Source organism: Lethenteron reissneri, chromosome 56, assembly GCF_015708825.2.
Source record: "Lethenteron reissneri isolate LAM-NWPU_2019-01 chromosome 56, ASM1570882v1, whole genome shotgun sequence".
Classification (NCBI taxonomy): Eukaryota; Metazoa; Chordata; class Hyperoartia; order Petromyzontiformes; family Petromyzontidae; genus Lethenteron; species Lethenteron reissneri.
The window spans coordinates 10,133,652-10,155,352 of record NC_083834.1 but is presented as its reverse complement, the minus strand read 5'-3'; the positions used below and the strand labels follow the sequence as shown (position 1 = coordinate 10,155,352).

Below are 21,701 nucleotides of genomic sequence, written 5' to 3'. Positions count from 1 at the left end.
CCCAAGACGGGTTAACACACAATAGCATTCCAGATCCCTCAGACACACAGCGACTGAACAGACTATTGGGGCAAGTGCTGTTAGCGAGCACCTATGAAGGCCAGGCACACGAGGCGGTGGGTGTTCAGCCTTTGTCTCCACCAGTGGTGATGTTTGCAGACCACACCAGGTACTCATTTGAGGCTGAGTCGACCTAGGAGTCGCCGGGTTCGTCGCGCAGCACGCTGACCGTTACACACACAAGGGCACACGAAAACAAAACAAATACACATGTCGTGAATGCCACTACACAGACATGAACCCGCGCGTGTGTGAGAAGCGGTGGTGTAGCGGTTAGTGCGCTGCGCTATGAACCTGGCGACCCGGGTTCGATTCCCGCTCACGGCCAACAGCAGTCACGAGTATCTGAACCGGACCTGGGCCTCCCTTAGGTCGACTCAGCCTAAAATGAGTACCTGGTGCGGTCTGTAAACATCGTCACTGGGGAGACAAAGGCCGTCGAGCGTGATGCTGGCCACCCACCCCCTGGTGTACCGTTCAGGCCTTCATAGGTGCTCGCTAACAGCACTTGCCCCTACATTCTGTTAAGGCTATACGGGGGTACTTTTATATATACACACGCGCACAAATACACATCATCACAAAGACATGTACACGCAGAGACACGCATACAGACCCACACACACACAGACACCTGCTGGCACACCCGCCAAGATCATTCGGCATCTCTCTTCACCGCCTCAGGTCCAACGTGGCCCTAATCTCATCGGACTCGTGACGTCACAAAGCTTCATTATGTTGAGTCGGCGCTCGTATCTCACACGTAGCCCCACAAGCGCGCGCGCGCACGCGCGCACGTCGCCATATCCACACGCAAAGCGCAGGTGCTGCTCAACACATTTCGCCGGCGGCTTATACCATTGGTCTCAAGACTGGCTTTGCCCCGGCGTTCGATCCCCAACAATGAGGCTTCGGGTCTTCTTGCGGGACACCAGGACGCTGCTACCGGTGAGTGTCCACCACCAGCAAACCCACAACACATCCAGTCCCGTGTCGCCTGTAACACACTGTGTTGGGGCGAGTAGCACCATGATGGCCGGAATGACACACGAGCGGGTGAGTGGCCAGCACCACGCCGAGCTGCCTTTGTCTCCCTCGTGACGATGTTTATACTGTACACCGCAACAGGTACTTGTTTGAGGCTGAGTCGATCTAGAGGAGGCCCAGGACCGGTTGAAAAATCGTCAGGGCGCACACAAAGACAAAGATCTTGCCTGTGTAGCCTTAACAGACTGTAGGGGCAAGTGCTGTTAGCGAGCACCTATGAAGGCCAGCACGGCACACGAGGGGGTGAGTGGCCAGCACCATGCCCGGCCGCCTTTGTCTCCCTAGTGGCGATGTTTACGCACCGAACCAGGTACTCATTTGAGGCCGAGTCGATCTCGGGTTCGCAGCGCGACGCACACCCATAGTTCGGGTTGCTGGCCCCGCTGGAGGTTCCTCGGCACGGATTCCTTTGACCTCCGCTCCTTCCGATGTGCAACTCCTCGCGAGATGACGGGAGAGATGCACACAGAGAGACACAGAGATGTGGTCACGGTGGTGCGGGCAACGCGGGCCAGCAGCAGAGGTGCGACAAGAGACGGGAGACGCCGCGGGCTCTTCGAGACGGAAGATATCGAGGTGCCAAGCAGTCAATGAGCGACGTGGGCAAGGGACGGCCAATGTCAGTGAGCTGATGAAACAGGCAGATGGGTGTCCCTCAGACTTCACACGAACGTGCGGCTTTGCGGAATAAATGTTTTTTTTTCGCGCGAACACAAAAAAAAGAAACGCTCAAATTTCGGCGATTTTTCGGACGAGCGGACAGTTGAGTTTGCCCTCGCGCAAACCCACCACACCACGGGCGAAACGGGCACGCGCAACGAGAGAACAAAAATCACCGCATGAGAAGCCACCAAAGTGGGGGGCGGGGGGCTGCCTCGTGCATCCGCGACTGACGTCATAATGCCACCCCCCCCCCCCCCGGCATTGCAATGGCGTCTCCGCGTCACCTTTGCCATGACATTGCAAAGCGCAGCAGTTTTCCTCTTGGTGAGGTTTGTTTTGTTTTAGAGTCATTATTATTCAATCGTTTCAATTGTTTGTGTGTCATTCGCGATTGCTAATTATTATTATTTTGTGAAATGTGATTGTGGGTGTATTGTAATTTTTTTGGGGTTGGGAGTTCCAGTTGAAATGACTGTCCGAAGCGCAGCCCGTACTTTTGGTGTTAAATGAGTGGGGAACGAGAAGCCGTTCCAATTTGCGAAATGTCGCTTAGCGCGGGATCTTTTGAAGAGCGCATCCCTTTCGTATATCGAGGGATACCCGCATAGACAAGATGGGAGGTGTTACATTCGCTACGTCAATTGATTTTAAGTTTGTTAGGCTCTGAATCCGAGCCGATAATTGGTGCGTCCTGATTGTTTCGTGATTTACGAAAAATGCTCAACATGATGCCACTGCTGCTGCCTCTTAATGTGCCGCTGCTGGTGCTCCTGACGACTACGTGTAGATGAGTATTCCACTGCTGCCGATGCTATTCGAGTCACTGATGATACTGATGATGCTGTTATTACTACTGCTGTAGATATTGATAATGATAATGCAGCTGTTGATGATAATACTGCTGATGATGATACTGCTGCTGATGATGATACTGCCGCTGCTACTGATGATCGTGCCACTGCTGCCGATGATGATCCTGCCGCCGCTGCTGATGACACTGCCGCTGCTGCTGATACTGCCGCTGATACTGATGATCGTACCATTGCTGCTGATGATGATCCTGCCGCTGCTGCTGATACTGCCACTGCCGCCCATGATACTGCCGATGATGATGATGATGATACTGCCACTGCTGATACTGCCACTGCCGATGATGATGATGATACTGCCGATGCTGATACTGCCACTGCCGATGATGATGCCGCTGCTGCTGCCCTTGCTGCTGACGCTGCTTGCAGGCCGCATGGCTGCTCGTGAACTTGCTGATGCTCGGATTTTCCTACGCCAAATTCTCTCGCTCCGACCGCTACTTCTACACCCGTGCTCTCGTGGGGGTGAGTCAAATCTTCCTCATACTCCATCGCCGCCAGTACTCTGCCTTCAGCCACCTCGCATTACTCTGCCCTCACATGATGTGTACGATCATTATTGTAGCGCCCGGTTACTCTCGTGGTAGTGCCTTACGCCAACAATCACTACTCAGCGCTAGCCTAAGCAGCGTTCTGGTGAACGTGGAGTGAGAAATCAAGCCCCAATGTTTTGGTTGTGTACGTGTCCGTCTGTGTCTGTGCGTGTCTGTCTGTTTGGCATATGCACGTGCTTGCCGCTGTACATATTTGTCTCCGTGTTGTGTGTCCATGTGCACGTGCGTGTGTGCGAGTCGTCCTTGTCTTGAGTATCTGTGTGTGCGTTTTTTCACCATGGCTGAGAATGCCACTGTTGTATTGTCTTATATATTGATTCATAAAGCGCCTTAATGTATGGGGCTTTACAACAAAGATAAAATTGTACATTTAGATGACAGCGGTTAAAATAAAGAGTGGGGTTGTTATTAACAGGGGGTGGTGTAGATGCTGGTGACGGGAGGGCAGGCGGAGTGGTTAAGGAGGGGTTTGGTCAGGGGTCGTGATAGGGGTTGGGGAAATTATAGGGATAGTGATAGGGGTTGGGGTAGTGATAGGGGTTAGGGTAGTGATAGGGGTAGTAATAGTGATTGAGGTTGGGGTAGCGATACGGGGTTGGGTTAGTGATAGGCGTAGTGATGGGGTATTGATAGGGGTAGTAATAGGGGGTTGGGGTAGTAATAGGGGTAGTGATAGGGGTAGTGAATGAGGTTGGGGTAGTGATAGGGGTAGGCCAGGTCGTAGCTTGGGGCGTGGAGTAGCAGGCTTGGTCTCGGCAAGACGAGATGGTTTTTTAGGAAGGACCGGAATGGAATAAACCGCGGGGAACTGTGGCGTTGCCGGCCTTGCGTGATATCACCACCGGCTCAGATTTTTGTTTCGTTTTTTTTTTTCGTCACCCAATTCAAGAATTGTCCTCCAGTCCGGTGGCGACTGGCCCTGAAGTGTCCATTTGCTGGGTAGATAAACGTCCTCCGTGATTTCCAGCTACGAGGTGTGGACGAGGAGGATGCACTACCCTTGAGCTTTTATCCACGTGACCTTTTTGCCTGCCGGTATTCAAAATGATGAGAATGAAGAATGGGCGTTTATCCTTTCTGGCAATGTAACAGGAGGTGCTTAAGATGTTCAAACACCAAATAGATTTTACATTTTGCAAAGCATCAAGTCTGCATTAGCCACACGGCACTTGTGGCAAAACATGTCAACAAATATGTTCTGTTTGTTTGCATATTTTCAGAACGGGAAAAAAACGTATTCTTATTGATTCATCATTTGCGATACTGGCAAAAACATCCCATAGATACAACTGCTCAACCTGAGATAATAATACTCTGAGGCTTGCAGTGTCTTTGTGCTGTTCGCCTATCGCTGTTCTCTGGTCTGACACTGGTGGTGAGACAAGGCCATAAAGAAAGCTGTCCCTGGTGTAGGCCAATCAGTTTGACAGACAATGCATGACATTATTATCGTCAGAGCATGTTCGTTTGCATGTTTTGCCACAAGTAACGTGTGTGGTTAATGCAGACCTGAACAATGTATCATCTATTTGGCGTTTGAACGAACATCTTAACACACCTCCTGTTTTATCGCCAGAAAGGGTAAAAAGCGATTCTTATTTTTCATCCCTTTGAGCTACCTTGGGGGGGAGCTAAAGTGTCCCTCCCCCCTCTGCCTTCGCACTGCCGCCACTCTGTGCGCGATGCAGGACGCCCTGTCGTGGGCCCGCGCCTCAGCCGCGTGCCTCAACCTCAACTGCACCATGGTCCTGCTGCCCACGTGCCGTCACCTCATGTCACGTGTCCGCGCTGCATGCTGGGTAACTGTCACGTGACTCTCGCACGTGGGTGCATCTGCGTGCGTGTGCGCGCGTTCATATACATGTGGGGAGCGGTGGTGTTGCGGTTAGCGCTACGCTGTGCTACGAACCTAACGACCTGGGTTCGATTCCCGCTCATGGCCAAAACCGGTGACGATGATCTGAACCAGTCCTGGGCATCCCCTAGGTCGACTCAGCCGCAAATGAGTACCTGGTGCGATGTATAAACATCACCACTCGGGAGACAAAGGCGGCCGGGCGTAGTGTTGGCCACCCACCCCCTCGTGTGCCGTTTCGGCCTTCATAGGTGCTGACTTGCCCCAACAGCCTGTTCAGGCTATACGGGGGATCATTGTCTTTGTTGTCTTACGTGTATATAATTGGGTGCATGTGTGTGTGTGTATTAGACCGAAGCAACGAGAGCACATCCACCGGGGCGATGGAGCGATGAAATCAGTTCACGTGCTATGCCGCTTATTACATTGCAAGATCGGGAGATATGTGGTGACGGCTTGGGGAAGCTTTCGTTCGGTTCATTCAGCAGGAGATCGACCATGGCTGATGATAACCTATAATAAATGGACTGCCGTGTGCGTGTGTGTTTCAGCACTGCAGACCCGCAATTCGCAGGCAGATGGATCACTGTGGTTATTTTCATCGGACTATCGCCTATACCATAGTACTACTCACAGGTAGGTAAATCTACAACCCAGTATAGCCTTCAGAAGCCGCGATAAAATGCCGGTGTAGCCTTAAAGCAGGGGTGGGGAACCTTTTTTTCCGCCAAGGGCCATTTTGATATGTATAATATCATTCGCGGGCCATACAAAATTATCAACTTAAAAATTAGCCTGTTATATTTGGTCAAACATTTCATTAACTCACCCCTAATGCGATGGCTGGAACTGCTTCTCTTTGGCGAGGCATGTGATGTGAGTTGGTATTGATGATGTTGCTGCTCGCAACTGCTTTTCCAGGTTTGCTCCTAGATTTATTGAATTTCGAGTCCCGCCTGCGGTTGCCTTGGCAGGGCCACACCAAATGAGTTCGCGGGCCTTACACGGCCCGCGGGCCGGACGTTCCCCACCCCTGCCTTTTACTCAGCAAAACATCACGGTATGGCATAGAACGCCACAGTGATTTGAAAGACAAAAGGCTAAATGGGGGAATCGGTTTGTGTTTGTGCGTCTGTGTGGTAGCGTAACGTCTCGCGCGCTGTCTGTGTGTCTGTGTGGGGGGAGCGGTGGTGTAGTGGTTAGCGCGCTGTCTGTGTGCGTGTGTGGGGGGAGCGGTAGTGTAGCGGTGAACGCGCTGTGTGTCTGTGTGGGGGGAGCGGTGGTGTAGTGGTTATCGCGCTGTCTGTGTGTCTATGTGTGTGTGTGGGGGGAGCGGTGGTGTAGTGGTTAGCGCGCTGCGCTACGAACCCGGCGATTAAGTTCGATTCCCGCTCACGGGCAACACCAGTGACAATCATTTGAACCGGTCCTGGGTCTCCCCTAGGTCGACTCAGCCTCAAATGAGTACCTGGTGTGGTGTGTAAACATCGCTACCGGGGGAGACAAAGGCGGCCGGGCGTGGTGCTGACCCCCCACCCTCTCGTGTGCCGTGCTGGCCTTCATAGGTAGCTCGCTGACACCACTTGCCCCAACAGTCTGTTCAGGCTACACGGGGGTCTTTGTCTTTGTAGCGGTGCACGTCGTGGCCCACATCCTCGGATCCGAGCGATTCTGCGCGGCGAGCCGAGCTCACGACAACTCCCTCCTCGCCCGGCTCTCTGCGCTGGGGACGAATCCCAACGAGACGCGGCTGAACCCAGTCTGGCGCGCAAACACGGTGGTGACTCCCCCTGAACCCCAACCGCTACGCACCCAACACACCCGCACGTCAACTAAACCAACCTATTTGTATTTATTTTACCAGGTAAGGCCCCACTGAGCCATAACGTGGAGCTCTTTTTCAGAAGCGACCTGGCCACAAATGACAGCTCAACGAAGTAGCTCGTCGTCATCATCGTCGTCGTGTGGAAATGTACCGCAGCCATACAACTGTAATAAAGGTCGTTGAGGCGACTTCTGGAATCCGGTCTTTTATTCAACTTTGCATTACCGCTTTCCTTCACGCTGCTGACAGGCAGCGTGAGAGGGATAGATAGAGACCCACTGCCACGTGGCAACCCGGAGCCCCGCTCCCGCGTGGCCCCCTTCCTCTGTTTGTTCCCGTTCTGACCCCTTGTCGTTCGTCTCCACCCCTATTTAATACCCGGGTCACATGGTACGCTTCCACCAATCCTGGTTAGCCTCTATGGAATATTCCAGAGGCTCCCGGGACCACGCCCCTGACTCGTTTCCCCATTGGCTGTGGCTAAAGCCAGCAGAACCAATCCTCTACAACCAACTGTCACCTTTCCATTACGTCAGGGCCACGCCCTTAGGCTTCCCCCCATTGGCTATGAACCAGGACCGGCAGAGCCAATCGTCGTGACGAGTTGTAATCCGTTAACGACCCGGATATAACCTCACATTACACAACTATGAACGCAGGATGTCGATAAAAAAATGTGTCAGGAACAACCTGGTGGAACCTGGAGGGAAAAAAAATCCACGCAACCACGGGGAGAACAAGCCAACTCACAAACTCCAAATATGCGACAGGCGTCAGGGTCGGGATCGAACTCCCGACCTCCTGTATACCGGGCGAGGTAGTTAACATCTTCTAGCCACCGCGGGGCCCCCTCACCAAGACCACACACTCGGCACTCAGCTCACGATTATTCTTTTGCGATATCACAATAACCGTGCCGCGTTACATTTTAACATGAGACGCCGTGGCATGGTGTAGCCGTCAGCATTCTGGACTTTTGTAAAAAAAAGACACATCATCAACAGGCCAATGTGCACATCTCCTTTATACACTAAAAATTTAAGGCAAGCCAATCGTAGTGTGTTTGCGGCCATGCAACCCAAACTATTGACCGAACAAATAACCAATAGAGACACAGAGATATATAGAGTTGCATACAGAACTATAGAGACCCATAGAGATACATTAAAGATAAGCCACAGGTTATGCAATTGTGGCCACGCATTTCAAACTCTGGACCACACAGCAAGCCACTATAATCCGTGCCCCTTCAGTGGAGGAGGAATTATCAAAACTACAAACTCTCTGCTGAAGTCCTCTCGTCGTATCCAGCAGACCTCAACGTCAGTGGCATCTAGCGCCTGAACATATTGACACATGCAAGACTAACATACAGGCATAACGCTTATCGTGCTCAGGATGCGTTCTTGGTAAACGGTGCGCTATAGGAAACAGCGCTATAGGAGGTCACTATAACATGCTTCCAATGGAGATGCGTTACCTACATTGCTATACTAAACAGCGCTATAAGAGGTCACAATAACGTGGTTCCAAAGGAGATGCGTTACCCACAGCACTGTACGAATCAGCGCTATAGGTCATTATAACGTGGTTCCAATAGAGATGCGTTACCGAGAGCGCTATATATTGTTTTACCTATGAGGGATATATGAGAGCTTCATTGTTGGTAGCCTTAATAATGATACTGTCATAATCATCATCATGACCCATGGGCAGATACCCTGTAGGTGTCCACATTCCGTCATTGATACTGTCCACATGATAAATGTCTTCAAGCAATTTATAAATTAAAAAAAAACAACTTTTAACGACGACATTACAACGATGTTACGTACTCACCAGTGCATTCGGTCGGAGCTTTCTTAAGATTGACCCCCGACTAACGTTCAAGACTGAGCGTGCGGCTCTGATGGAAGAGAGGGCGTCGCACGCCGCTTGTTCTCGCCACTGGCGGAGCCCGGATTCCTCACAAATATTCTGATTCAATTAATCGCCAGCAGCAATAAAGTAAATTACAAATTTCACCAATCTCAATTAAAAATAAAGTCTCAATGCTATTTCATTTTCCAACCCATTATGATCATAATCTCCTATTCCGAACCTAATCCCTATTTCTCATCCACATACAATCCCCACTTACACGTCTAACAATTCCCTCAACTCCGTTGTCAATTCCCATATTTTGGCGTATTGGCGGTACCCCGGTGCAGCATAACACAACCGGTCCTCATAACACAGTTCTAAAATCAAAATTTGAATCGGCAAATCAGTTTTTATCAGTCTTGAATCGACTGGTTCGCCAAGTTTGACGCGATTCGAAGGCTTATTCAGTCAACTGAGACTTGCTAAAAAAGGGTCAATATTGGCCGTTGATTTGGGGTCTCTTTGCATCGATGAACCGTCCGACCAAGTCTAGAGCACGAGGAGTCAAAGTTGCGTTTGAAACACGGAGCCAGCAAATCGTCACCAGGCTGGGTGCTGCTCTACGGCAGCAGCCTGTGAAGAAGCTTCTTCGTGTTCAGCCGCTCGTGTGAACGTTCCGTCATCCGACCGGTTCGACACCATGATGTGGACGCACCACCACCGTCCCGCAAGACTTTCTGATCGGGGTTGCGAATCGCAGGAAAATTATTATTGCGAAAATATCGTTTTTAAAGACCATGGCACCACCGGTGTACCACCGACTACGCTAATTGACGAATGCCTCATCCCCCCCCCCCCCCCTTGCTCCACCCCCCAAGAGTCCCCTGCGCGAGTCCCTGTCGGGCGTTCCGGGCTTGTCGGGGATGCTCATGACGACGTGCCTCGTGCTCGTCGCCACCTCGTCGCGGGAGAGCGTGCGCCGGGCCAACTACGAGATATTCTGGTTCACTCACCTGCTCGCCCCCGTGATGTACGCGGGCCTCCTCGTCCACGGGCTCGGGTGAGCGCTCGTCGGCCGGCGAGTCCGGACTCTGACCGTTAACCCTGGCGCTCACCGCGACCCGAACCTTGACCCCGTCTTTAACCCCGACTAGATAATAACAATGTATTGAGCAAATGCTTTGTGACATGTGACTGTCGTGCAGTTAGAGCGCCAGCTATGCAGGAAAAGTTAATAAATACGCTTCGTCAGTATTATTGTGAGGAGGAGCACAGAGGCTCAACACATGGTGAGGGGCTCTCTTGAGTCACAGTCTCGGCCGCCAGTTTGTCCTCCTCATTCTCCCCCTGGCCCCTCCTCTCAACTCGTCCCTCCTCGCCTCCTCCTCCTCCTGACACATCCCCACCCCTGTCCGTAGATGTGATGACAGCTGTGCTATCTTATGCTCTCTATATACACATACAGGATGCTTCAATAAATGTTAACACTTATATGGGACTATCGTTTTTAATGGGAAAAAACGAATAATACGCTGTGACATGATAACAAATGGATGTTAAATTTCGATTTAAAGCTTTTGTGACTGCAGGGATTCATATTCTTGGTTCCTTCGGTAAAGTCACGTAGAAGGGAAATAATAAAATAATACAAAATAAAACATAATAAAGTTCTCACGACGTTTCGGCCACACTGCAAGGAGCCGTCCTCAGGTGAAGAAACAGAGCTGTCTGAAAGACAGCATCCTAATGAACACTGCTAAGCTTGGCAGCGTATTTTAAGCTGGGTGGGAGGAGGAGAGCGCCTTGACAAAGGAGTTTACATATCAACAGAGGAATTTAGCATGTTGATGACAAATGCAGATATGGGGTGAGTCACTCCTTGTGGAATGTGTAGGCGGTGGGGGTGGGGGTCTCAAAGTCATTATGCTCGTGTATTATGCAGGATTAGCAGTAATAAAGAGAGGAAAATTTTACTAAAGGTATTAAGAGGGAGCAAATAAATATGTCAATGGGAGGGTGGTAGCAGGAAACTTGCAGTGGAGCAAAAAACTCCGATCTGTGAGGAAAATACAAAAGCTATATAGTCAATGCCAGCTAATGGAATGCGGTCTGAAAGTCACCGTAAACGTGAACACAATCAATCAAGAGCCGAAATGGTTGATCACGTCCTTCCAATGATTGCTGAGCCAGAATCCATCTTCTCAGTTGAAATTGTCTCTGTGTTTGTATATGTGGATGGCCTCATGAACGAATCTCTCATGGTAGCCCGGATGGCTTGCAGAGAACCTCCGTCTTGGAGAAGTCAATGTCATGTGAGCCCACTGAATTATAACAGTGATCTGCCAAGGCTGAGGTGTTGGTCCTACCGTGTTTCAGGTCTGCTTTATGTTCACGGATGCGGTCCGAGACATCGTTTGGTTTCTCCAATGTAACTGTTACCACAGAGGCAACTTAGTTTGTAGACGCCATCCATATGGGTAGCTTTCCTGTAGACAGAGTGGCTCATTGAACCTTCAGGTCTCTTTTTTATTAGGACATCCAAAAAAGGAAGCTTGCCATCTTTTTCGACTTCCATGGTAAATTTGATGGCTGGGTGTATGGAATTGATGTGGTCGAGGAATTGGTCAAGGAATTGGTAGGATGTGGTCGAGGAATTGGTCTAGAGCAGGCCGGCCAGATGGCCAGATGGCCGGCCTGCTCTACTTATTCGCCATCATTGTCAACGCGTGCCTGGAATCTTCTCCAGGTGGTCTCCAGAGCCCGGGGGCTCATTGCTTGTGGTGTTGTTGCAAATTCTCAGCCAGGTGAGAATTCAGGAGCGACCAGGATGAGTCTCATTTACAAGAGTGACCTGGAGGGAATTCTGCTGCTGCTCCTGCTGCTGGTGCTGCTGGTCATTCAGCTGCTGGTGCTGCTCCTGCTGCTGGTGCTGCTGCTGGTGCGGCTGCTGGTCCTGCTGGTGCTGCTAACTGCTGGTGCTGCTGGTGCTGCTGGTGCTGCTGCTGCTGTTGTTCCTGCTGGTGCTGCTGTTGCAGGCGAGTGGTGCGTGGCCAGACGGAGGCCAGCCTGCGGGAACACAACATCACGTGGTGCTACGCCCGGCACGAGCAGTGGGGCGGGCGCGAGGCCGCGTGTCCCACACCGCAGTTCAGCGGCAACCCTCCCGTGGTGACGCAGCCAGCAGCATCAGCAGCTTCGCCATCATCGTCAGTGTCATCAGCAGCAACAGCAGCACGATCAGTGTCATCATCAGTTTGATCCCCATCACAATCAATATAATCGTCAGTATCATCAGCAGTATCATCAGCACTAGCACCATCAGTGTCATCATCAGCTTGGTCGTCAGCATCATCGTCAGTGTCATCATCAGCACCACCATCAGAATCATCAGCAAAAGCAGGATCAGTGCAATAATCACCAGCATCCGCTTGCAGCAGCAGCAGAAACAAACCACTACAGTATTCCTATCAGTGAACACCATCAGCATTGCCTCAGTCATCGCCATCAAAGATAAAGATCCCCGTATAACCTTCACAGGCTGTTGGGGCAAGTGCTGTTAGCGAGTAGCGCCACCTATGAAGGCCGGCACGGCACGAGGGGCGTGGGCGGCCAACACCACGCCCGGCCGCCTTTGTCTCCCCAATGGCGATGTTTACTATACACCGCACCAGGTTACTCACTTGAGGCCGAGTCGACCTAGGGGAGGCCCAGTACCGGTTCAGACAATCGTCACTGGCAGTTGACCGTGAGCGGGAATCGAACTCGGGTCGCCGGGTTCGTAGCGCAGCCGCGTGCTAACCACTACACCACCGCTCCCCACCATCATCACCACCATCACCACCACCATCATCACCACCATCATCACCACCACCATCATCACCACCAAACCACCTCGGCTCCCGGTCAGCACGTGCGGTGCCCACCCACATCACATCAGAGGCGCTGGCTGCTGCTGCTGCGTTGTTGTTGTTGTGCCCCACAGACGTGACGCTGGCTGCTGCTGCTGCTGCGTTGTTGTTGTTGTGCCCCACAGACGTGGCGCTGGCTGCTGCTCCCGCTGCTGTTGTACGCGGGTGAGCAGCTGTTACGCTGCTATTGCTGCTGTCACCCGACGGTCGTGACCAAGGTAACAAGTTGCCCTCTCGTTCCCCGTGCGCCTGCCCTTCAGAAGCATCGCTGCTATACCTCCCACGACACCACGTGTGTTGTACCTGTGGTGTGCAAGGTGTGCTGTGCCTGTGTTGTACAGGTGTGGTGTATGTGCACTTTGGAAGTGTGCTGTACCTGTTAACTACCTCGCCTGGTGTACAGGAGGTCGTGGGTTCGATCCCGACCCTGACGCCTGCTGCTGTATATTTGGAGTTTGTGGTGTTTCTCTCTCTCCACGTCTCTCTCTCTCTCTCCCCGTGTCTCTCTCTCCCCGTGTCTCTCTCTCTCCCCGTGGTCGCGTGGATTTTTCTTCGGATCCTCCGGTTTTCCCTCCAGATTTAGAATCAACAGCACGCGTCTCGAGTATGTGCCTGCTCTACATTTCCACACGATGGTGTGTCAATCATTCGTGATAGCCAGGTCGCTTCTTACATGGTAAGATGAACACAAATATTCAGAGTTTACTCTTGTAAACAACGTCAGGGGCATCGCTGCCGCGGGTAACACACAAACACAGCACCACCAGCGGAGTGGCCGTGGCTCTGCGACGAGCTGTGTGGATGTGCCACCACGAAGCCGCCTCTAGGCCAAGCGGCAGGAGGAGCAGTATCATTGAAGCAGAGCTGTCAACCTACCTCGTTACAGACCAATTCAGATCGTATTGGTCACCCCACAGCAGTTAACAGCAGCACCAGCAGGATCCCAACAACCCGGGTCGGGACTGAGCCATCACGTGACAGCCCCACCCACTTCACCCCCCCCCCAGGTGCGCGAGCACCCGGGTCACGTGCTGGAGGTGCGCGTGCTGGGCTGCCCGGCGCGCGCGCGCCCCGGCGACCACGTGCTCGTGCGCTGCGCCTCCGTGTCGCGCGCACAGTGGCACGCGCTCACGCTCACGTGGGTGGGGCGGGGCGGGGCGGTGGGGGCCGGGGCAGGGGAGGGGGCGGGGAGCCTGCACGTGCACGCGGATGGCGACTGGACGCGCGCGTTGCTGAGGCGGTGCGCGCGCGCTGGGGGCAGCGAGCCTCCCAGGTTGATTACGTCACAAAGAACAACCACAATAAACAACGACAAACCACATTGAGAGTTATCACTGGAGGTTAACAACATCCCAAATGATCGCAAGTGTTGATAAGGGCATAACAACAACAACCGTTAACATAAACCCTGACGACACCAACAACAACAAGAGGATAACTTAGGAGCGTCAACATCGACAACAGCATCAAGGATAGACAACATGGGTAATAACAGTTAGAGTCAACGATATCAAAATCAACACTGACATGTAAAATACCATTTACATAAAAAAACATATCTCAACGCTAACATAGACAATATAACATTCCCTTTATACATTGGCGAGTTTAATAATTGTGAGTCGCTGCAAGTTTCGAAAGAGACACCAGACCACGGGCAGAGTCCAAATGCCAAAGATTCCCAGCAGCCAAACGAAAGCGACTTGTCAGATGTCACATGGGGCACCACGGTGACCAGGAGATGTTAACTCCCTCGCCTGGTGTACAGGAGGTAGTGGGTTCGATCCCGACCCTGACGCCTGCTGCTGTATATTTGGAGTTTGCGGTGTCTCTCTCCCTGTGGTCGCGTGGATTTGTCTCCGGGTCCTTCGGCTTTTCCCTCCACATTTAGAATCACCGTCACGCGTTCAGAGCGTTTGGCTGCGATACATTTCTACGCGATAGGCCACCTCGTGGGGCTACCGATTGTGGCCAGGACGCTTCTTTAAAGGAGCCACATAGATGAGTGGGCCTTACCTGATACTATTAAAAACACGTTTTAGTTGTTTATACTTTGACAGGTAACACATCTCAGCACAGCAAACCCCACGACCACCCCGAACACAGATGCCAATTCCCGTCTTGGGGTGCCAACCCTGGGCAGGTTGGCCCACCCTGATCATAGCCACGCGCGGGGCAGTCTGCGTGGTGAGACTCCTGACACGCCCGACGGCTCACATTATGCGGCCCCCCCCCCCCCCCCCAGGCTCTGCGTGGATGGCCCCTTCGTGGGGTCCTCCCGGGACGTGGATCGCTACCCCGTGAGCGTGCTCATTGCCGCGGGGATCGGCATCACCCCCTTCGCGGCCTACCTGGGCTCCTGGCTTGCGGGGGCAACCCGGCACACCACGGTGGTTACACATTTAAGCGTTGGATTTGAGATGTGCGCTGTCGCGACTCGGTGTAATGGTTACGTTTCTTTGGTTTAGATTCAGAATATTTATTGATACTGGAGAATATCCGATGAGCTATAAAGCTCTTTTTTTCACAGAGTCCAGTAAGAGCACGGGCTAAGAACGTTACAACAACAACGATCACAGTCCAAAAAACACGACCGGAGGGCAAAGTCGTGAAATACGTCAGAAACCCTCGACCCGACACAGCCAACTCGTGAAGTTGCCACGGCCCGAGTCGGGAGGACATTATTGCACGTTTCTGGCAACTGCCTGACGATACTGGCTGTGACTTACCGACGAAACGTCGGTCTTCCCGATCGGTAAATGCGTGCGCATCGTTCTGCGCCAACAAGGCGGCGTTAGCGCTGCTGGAGTAGCACGTGGGATGATTGTTCATCACGTGACAAACTTTGTTCGTTGGCTGTGTCGGGTGGAAAGGGGCTTACGGCACAAACATAGACTGGCCGCTACCAGTGACGCCATGCGGTTGAATTTATTGAGACATACTCTTTGGGTCTTTCGGTAAAGTAACCATTACACCCACTTTTATTATTTTTGTTATTTTCTTTGAACATATCTACGTGATTTTACCGAAAGATCCAAATAATATGAATGGCTGCAGTCACGAAAGCTTTAAGTCAAGATTTATTGAGACAATTAGTGTCAAAAACAATAGCGCACCTGGCCACAGATAAGTAGGTGGTAGACGTGGAATAATTACGTACCTGTGTGTGTAGGCCTTAATACTTGGTGGTACAGGCTCTGTGTGTGTGTAAGTAGGTGCAAGCTATGTGTGTGTGTAAGTGGGAGCAGGCTATGTGTGTAAGTGGGTACAGACTGTGTGTGTGTAAGTGGCTACAGGCTGTGTGTGTGTGTAAGTGGGTACAGTTGTGTGTGTGTGTGTAAGTGGGAGCAGGCTATGTGTGTATGTAAGTAGGAGCAGGCTATGTGTGTAAGTGGGTACAGACTGTGTGTGTGTAAGTGGGTACAGGCTGTGTGTGTGTGTTTAAGTGGGTGCAGGCTGTGTGTGTGTGTAAGTGGGTACAGGCTGTGTGTGTGTAAGTGGGTACAGGCTGTGTGTGTGTAAGTGGGTACAGGCTGTGTGTGTATAAGTGGGTACATGCTGTGTGTGTGTGTGTAAGTGGGTACAGACTGCGTGTGTGTGTAAGTGGGTACAGGCTGTGTGTGTGTGTGTGTGTAAGTGGGTACAGGCTGTGTGTGTGTGTGTAAGTGGGTGCAGGCTGTGTGTGTGTGTAAGTGGGTACAGGCTGTGTGTGTGTGTGTAAGTGGGTACAGGCTGTGTGTGTGTAAGTGGGTACAGGCTGTGTGTGTGTAAGTGGGTACATGCTGTGTGTGTGTGTAAGTGGGTACAGACTGCGTGTGTGTGTAAGTGGGTACAGGCTGTGTGTGTGTGTGTAAGTGGGTACAGGCTGTGTATGTGTAAGTGGGTACAGGCTGCGTGTGTGTAAGTGGGTACAGGCTGTGTGTGTGTGTGTAAGTGGGTACAGGCTGTGTGTGTGTGTGTAAGTGGGTACATGCTGTGTGTGTGTGTAAGTGGGTAAAGGCTGTGTGTGTGTAAGTGGTACAGGCTGTGTGTGTGTGTAAGTGGGTACAGGCTGTGTGTGTGTGTAAGTGGGTACAGGTTATGTGTGTGTCCGCACGTCGTGGTGGTGTGAGTGGGACATGGTAGTGTAGTGGTTAGTGCGCTGCGCTACGAACCCGGCGACCCGAGTTCGATTCCCGCTCACGGTGGACACCAGCGACGATCATCTGAACCGGTCCTGGGCCTCACCTAGGTCGACTCAGCCTCAAATTAGTACCCGGTGAATAGTAAGCATCGTCACTGGAGAGACAAAATTGTGCCGTGCGTGGTGCTGCCCCCCCCCCCCCCCCCCCTTGTGTGCCGTGCCCGTCTTCATTGATGCTACTCGCTAACAGCACTTGCCCCAACAGCCTGTGAAGGGGGATCTATGTCTCTGATACAGGTGTACCTGTACTGGATATGCCGGGAGCCGTCTTCCTTCGCCTGGCTCTGCGAGCCCCTGCGATCTCTGGAGAGACATCTCATGGAGACCGGGTGCAGCCACCAGCTCCGCTACAAACTCTACCTCACCCGCTGGGACGAGACACAGGTGGCCAGGCCGTGCCAGGCTAGGTGCACCCAACGGCACGATTTCTGCCACGCCGAACCTGACAATTAATCAGCCCCAACTGAAGACACCGCTCCTTAATCCCATTCTCAAAACGCCGATCCTGCAACCCGATCTCATCGATCATGACCATCCTGTCTCCCGCAGATAATTCGCAACACACTTGTGCAGATTAATCGACCTCCTTGTGTTACGAGAAGGTAAAGGTGAAGCCCTGCAATGTCTCACTCGTGCCTCCACTCGAGGAAGCTTCAGAGAGCCACTCTTGCATCCCTGTGGTTCTCAATGGCTAACCGTGTTATGTGAATAACTACGCAGGGTTTGGTGAAACAAGTAAGTTGTAACGTACGTGCCCGTACTTAATTTGCGTTCTGGATTATTTTACCTTCAAAACAATCTGTCCATATCTCGCAACCCCAGCCACGGCACAAGGAGTTGCGTGCAACCCAGGTTAAGAAACACTGCACTACAATATATACACTACACTATACACTATACACTACATTACTACATACTACAAACAACTATACACTACTATGCACTAAACTATTATACACTACACTATACACTACTATACTCGTCTACCCCGCTGGCCAGAGGCAGCAAAACCCACGCTTTACCCCACCTCTCTCGAGCTGCCGATCAATTTTAACTGCGGTGTAAAAACACATTGATACTGCGGGGCGAACAAAGGCGGTTGGATTTAAGAAACTCGCCCCCCCTCCCCCCATTGTTTGAATTGTCGCGTCCGGAGATGGACTTGGAGACGGGTGAATTCGTGGCCTGCAAGTCCAGCCCAGTGCCCCTTGACACCTCGCCGCCGTGTTGAGAAATGTTTAACCCCCTCTCACCCCTCTCATCCCCACCGCGCACAGGCCGTCCACATCGCCCTTCACTGGGACGAGGCAGATGACACCATCACGGGGCTGAGGCAGAAGACGTGGTTCGGACGTCCGAACTGGAGCGTCGAGCTGGACCAGATTGCCCGCGCGCACCCGGGGTGAGGGCCTTGCGACCGGGATCGGAGCTCGCCAAACTCTCCAGTCGGACTGCCCGTCCACTCTCAAGGCTCCTCAAGATGAATCCCATTCCGCGTCAACCCACACGGCTTACCCCGTATTCTCGTACAGGGAAATTGAGTTTTCAGATCCATACGGCGTACAGCCGTTTCAATACGGCCATTTTTTTGTTGTCTATTTGAGTTTCTCCCTTGTGATGGGACTTTGTAGGATGAACGTTGAGATGTATAAGGGGCACGGGGTGACCAATAAGGTCTGAGTTGGTCTGTAATAAGGTAGGGCACTGATAAGGGGTTGACAGATATGGAGTGTCTAGTAGTGGGTGTATAGTAGCAGAGATTGACTGGTGGCTCAGAGATTAGGATACTGACACCACACTGTGTTCAAACCTTTATTGAGCTGGCCGTGTTTAAATCCGTTTTTTTTTAAAGATCTAATTTATTACTCATGGTGTGTTGTGTGCGGGGAGCGATGTTACGGTGGGCCGCACACTGCACTACGAACCCGGCCACCTGGGTTCGATTCTGGGCCACGGCTAACATTCTGCGATATCTGAATCTGTGCTGGGCCTCTCCTAGATCGACTCAGCCATAAATGAGTGCCTGGTGCGGTGTGTAAACATCAGCACTGTTGTGGAGACAAAGGCGGTGTTGCTGGCTACACCACTCCCTCGTGTGCCGTACCAGTGATCACATTGTGATCGCTAACAGCAATGGGCCTGACTGTTAAAGGCTATCTGTGCGATAATAAACCCAACTCGACCATTTTTTTTTATTTTACCAGTTAATGCCCACTGAGCTATTAGAATATTTTTCAGAAGCGACCTGGCCACTAATGATAGCTCAATGTAGTGGCTCATCGTGTGGAAAAACCAGAGGACCCGGATAAAAATTCATGCGACTACGGGAAAACAGAGACATGCAAACTCCAAGTATACATCCATAATAGAGGGATTTTTTGTTAGATCGCGTAAATATAAATGTGTCGTTAAACCCACCACCACCCGACACAGCCAACTAGTTAGGGTTGTCACGTAAACACAACGTGCCAATTCGTCACTAGTACAGCACACCGGTGTGTTGGAGAGCCAAGCCACAACATTTACAATTTGAGTACGACGCTTCGCCTGTTATTACAACCAGCTTCATCAGGCGACAGTCAGATTTGTGGAGAAGTCCACCTGTTTCGTTCCTTATATAGAGACGTAGATGTGGTGACCACGCTTCTGCGCTCTTATGCAAAGTGGGGGGGATTACTGAGTCAACGCACATTATGCGAGCCCTTTGAACTTAACGACACATTTATATATTTAAGCGATCTTACCCAAAAAACCTCTATTATGGATGATATTGCTCACGAAAGTCCAAATATACAACTGTGTGTCTAGATCAGGATCGAACCCACGACCTCTTGCATATCAGACGAGGGAGATCATATCTCGCCACCGCAGTGCCCCAAGACGTTCAGGTGTTAGATGTCCATCATGTTGATACCAGCAAGAAGCCCCTCCCCCCCCCCATGCCTGGGCACCTCTGCCTGTGTGCAGGGTGGAAGCGCGGAGCAGTGGCGTATCAGTCGGCACGCTGCGCTACGAACCTGACGATCTGGGTTCGATCCCTGGTTCGCCAGTGAAGGTTCCCTGAACCGGTTCGGGGCCACCCCTCAGCCTCAACTGAGTAATCTGGTGCGTTGTGTAAACATCGCTACTGGGGAGACAAAGGCGGCCAGGCGTGGTGCCCTTGCGTGCCGTTTCGACTTCGATAGGTGCTCGCTTACAGCACTTTCCCCAGCAGTCTGTTACAGACTATACGGGGGGTCTTTGTCTTTGTGTGTGCAGGGTGGAGGTCGGAGTGTTCGCGTGCGGGCCCCACGCCCTGTGCGAGGGCGTTCGTCGACGCTGCGCTCGCCACTGCAGCGCGGGGCCGGACCGGGCGGCCTTCAGGTTCCACCAAGAGGCGGACTGACAGAGCTCCACACAGCGCGTCTCAAACAAAAGCTGGCATCACAACAGCGTGTCACAACCAACAGCTGTCATCACAACAGGCTGTCATCACAACAGCCTGTCACAACCAACAACTGTCATCACAACAGGCTGTCGCAACCAACAACTGTCATCACAACAGCCTGTCACAACAGGCTGTCATCACAACAGCCTGTCACAACCAACAACTGTCATCACAACAGGCTGTCACAACAGCTGGCATCACAACAGCCTGTCACAACCAACAGCTGCCATCACAACAGGCTGTCGCAACCAACAACTGTCATCACAACAGCCTGTCACAACAGGCTGGCATCACAACAGCGTGTCACAACCAACAGCTGTCATCACAACAGGCTGTCACAACCAACAACTGTCATCACAACAGCCTGTCACAACCAACAGCATCATCTAAACTATCCTAACATCTATCGTTCCTTTATTCCTGTGTAGCTGGATTGTCTCTAATTTATCATTCATGAAGGAGGCGTCCGCACCGGCCTGTTGATTCCGTGATGCGGTCGGTTCGATGCTGACACGACCGGTGTTTTCGAGGGGTGTAATGTGAGAGGTGCATTTTGTACATTTCCCACTTCACCCAGCGCGTTGAGTTCCATGTGGTGGCCTTGTCTCTACATTATCGTTATTATCATCATTCTACTCCTAGTGATCTTCCTGAACAATGTGGACACACATGCGATAAGAGGGGGCATGTTTTTAATTACTTTATATTGCTTTCATTTAAGCAAAAAAACAACTAAAACTGAACTATTTTTTCCAGGTGAGGGCTATATCGCTTTTCTTCAGAAGCGACGTGGCTGTCACAAATGATAGCTCAACGAAGTGGCGTATCATCATGTGGACATTTATAGCGGCCAAATAAGTGAAACCATACACTAAACTATTGTTTTATTTAAATATTCATCATGCTTTGATAGTTTACCCACTCGCAGAGTGCGTTTAACATTTAACCCACAGCTCGATTAATAGATTGCTCGCATTCGCTCTGGTTGTTTTTCACACTTTGTTAGCAGTACCGAAATAAAAGAAAAATGTACTCACAGTAACCATCTCCATACATACCGTGTTGTGTTGTTGTTGTTAAACAATCACTCCGCACGTAACTTCGCAGTGTTTCTAGTCGCCGTGTTTATTGTCCCAAATATAAGATGCGCCGGAGAGTAACACGCAGCAACTTCACACGAATACGGTCAACACACTCACCTTTCGGATTGTAAAATACAGGCACTCCTCCACTTACGAATATTAGACTTACGAACTTTCAGAGATACGAACAAACCTGTACGTATGTCCAGTAGCATGTTTAGATCGAGAGTCGTAAGTTCAACCGCCGCGCAATAGATGGCGGTGGTGGCATCTACATCTGCAGAACATGAAGACCCAGTGGCATCTACATCTACAGAACATGAAAAATCAGTGACATCTACATCTGCAGAACATGAAGAACCAGT

At 51.4% G+C, this 21,701-nt stretch overlaps 1 protein-coding gene across 1 annotated transcript; it reads left to right on the top strand.

Annotated features, from left to right (window-relative positions):
- The first annotated feature begins 879 nt into the window (after window positions 1-879).
- On the top strand, window positions 880-20,212 carry LOC133357042 (NADPH oxidase 3-like). Its single transcript, XM_061574781.1, has 14 exons — window positions 880-1,008; window positions 3,009-3,104; window positions 4,882-4,992; window positions 5,600-5,684; window positions 6,680-6,825; window positions 9,615-9,796; window positions 11,772-11,904; window positions 12,770-12,862; window positions 13,652-13,786; window positions 13,826-13,917; window positions 14,890-15,034; window positions 17,065-17,211; window positions 18,105-18,229; window positions 20,086-20,212. Exons 1-14 carry the CDS (start codon window positions 964-966, stop codon window positions 20,210-20,212), a joined length of 1,662 nt encoding a protein of 553 aa, XP_061430765.1. The 5' UTR covers window positions 880-963.
- Window positions 20,213-21,701: the final 1,489 nt, after the last annotated feature.

What these genes read in the sequence shown, in the direction of transcription:
- LOC133357042 (XM_061574781.1), top strand. Translation starts at nt 964, where the DNA reads ATGAGGCTTCGGGTCTTCTTGCGGGACACCAGGACGCTGCTACCG. An exon ending in GGGGGCAGCGAGCCTCCCAG is followed by an intron (nt 13,918 to 14,889) that starts GTTGATTACGTC and finishes CCCCCCCCCCAG; the next exon opens with GCTCTGCGTGGATGGCCCCT. An exon ending in CCCGCTGGGACGAGACACAG is followed by an intron (nt 17,212 to 18,104) that starts GTGGCCAGGCCG and finishes CACCGCGCACAG; the next exon opens with GCCGTCCACATCGCCCTTCA.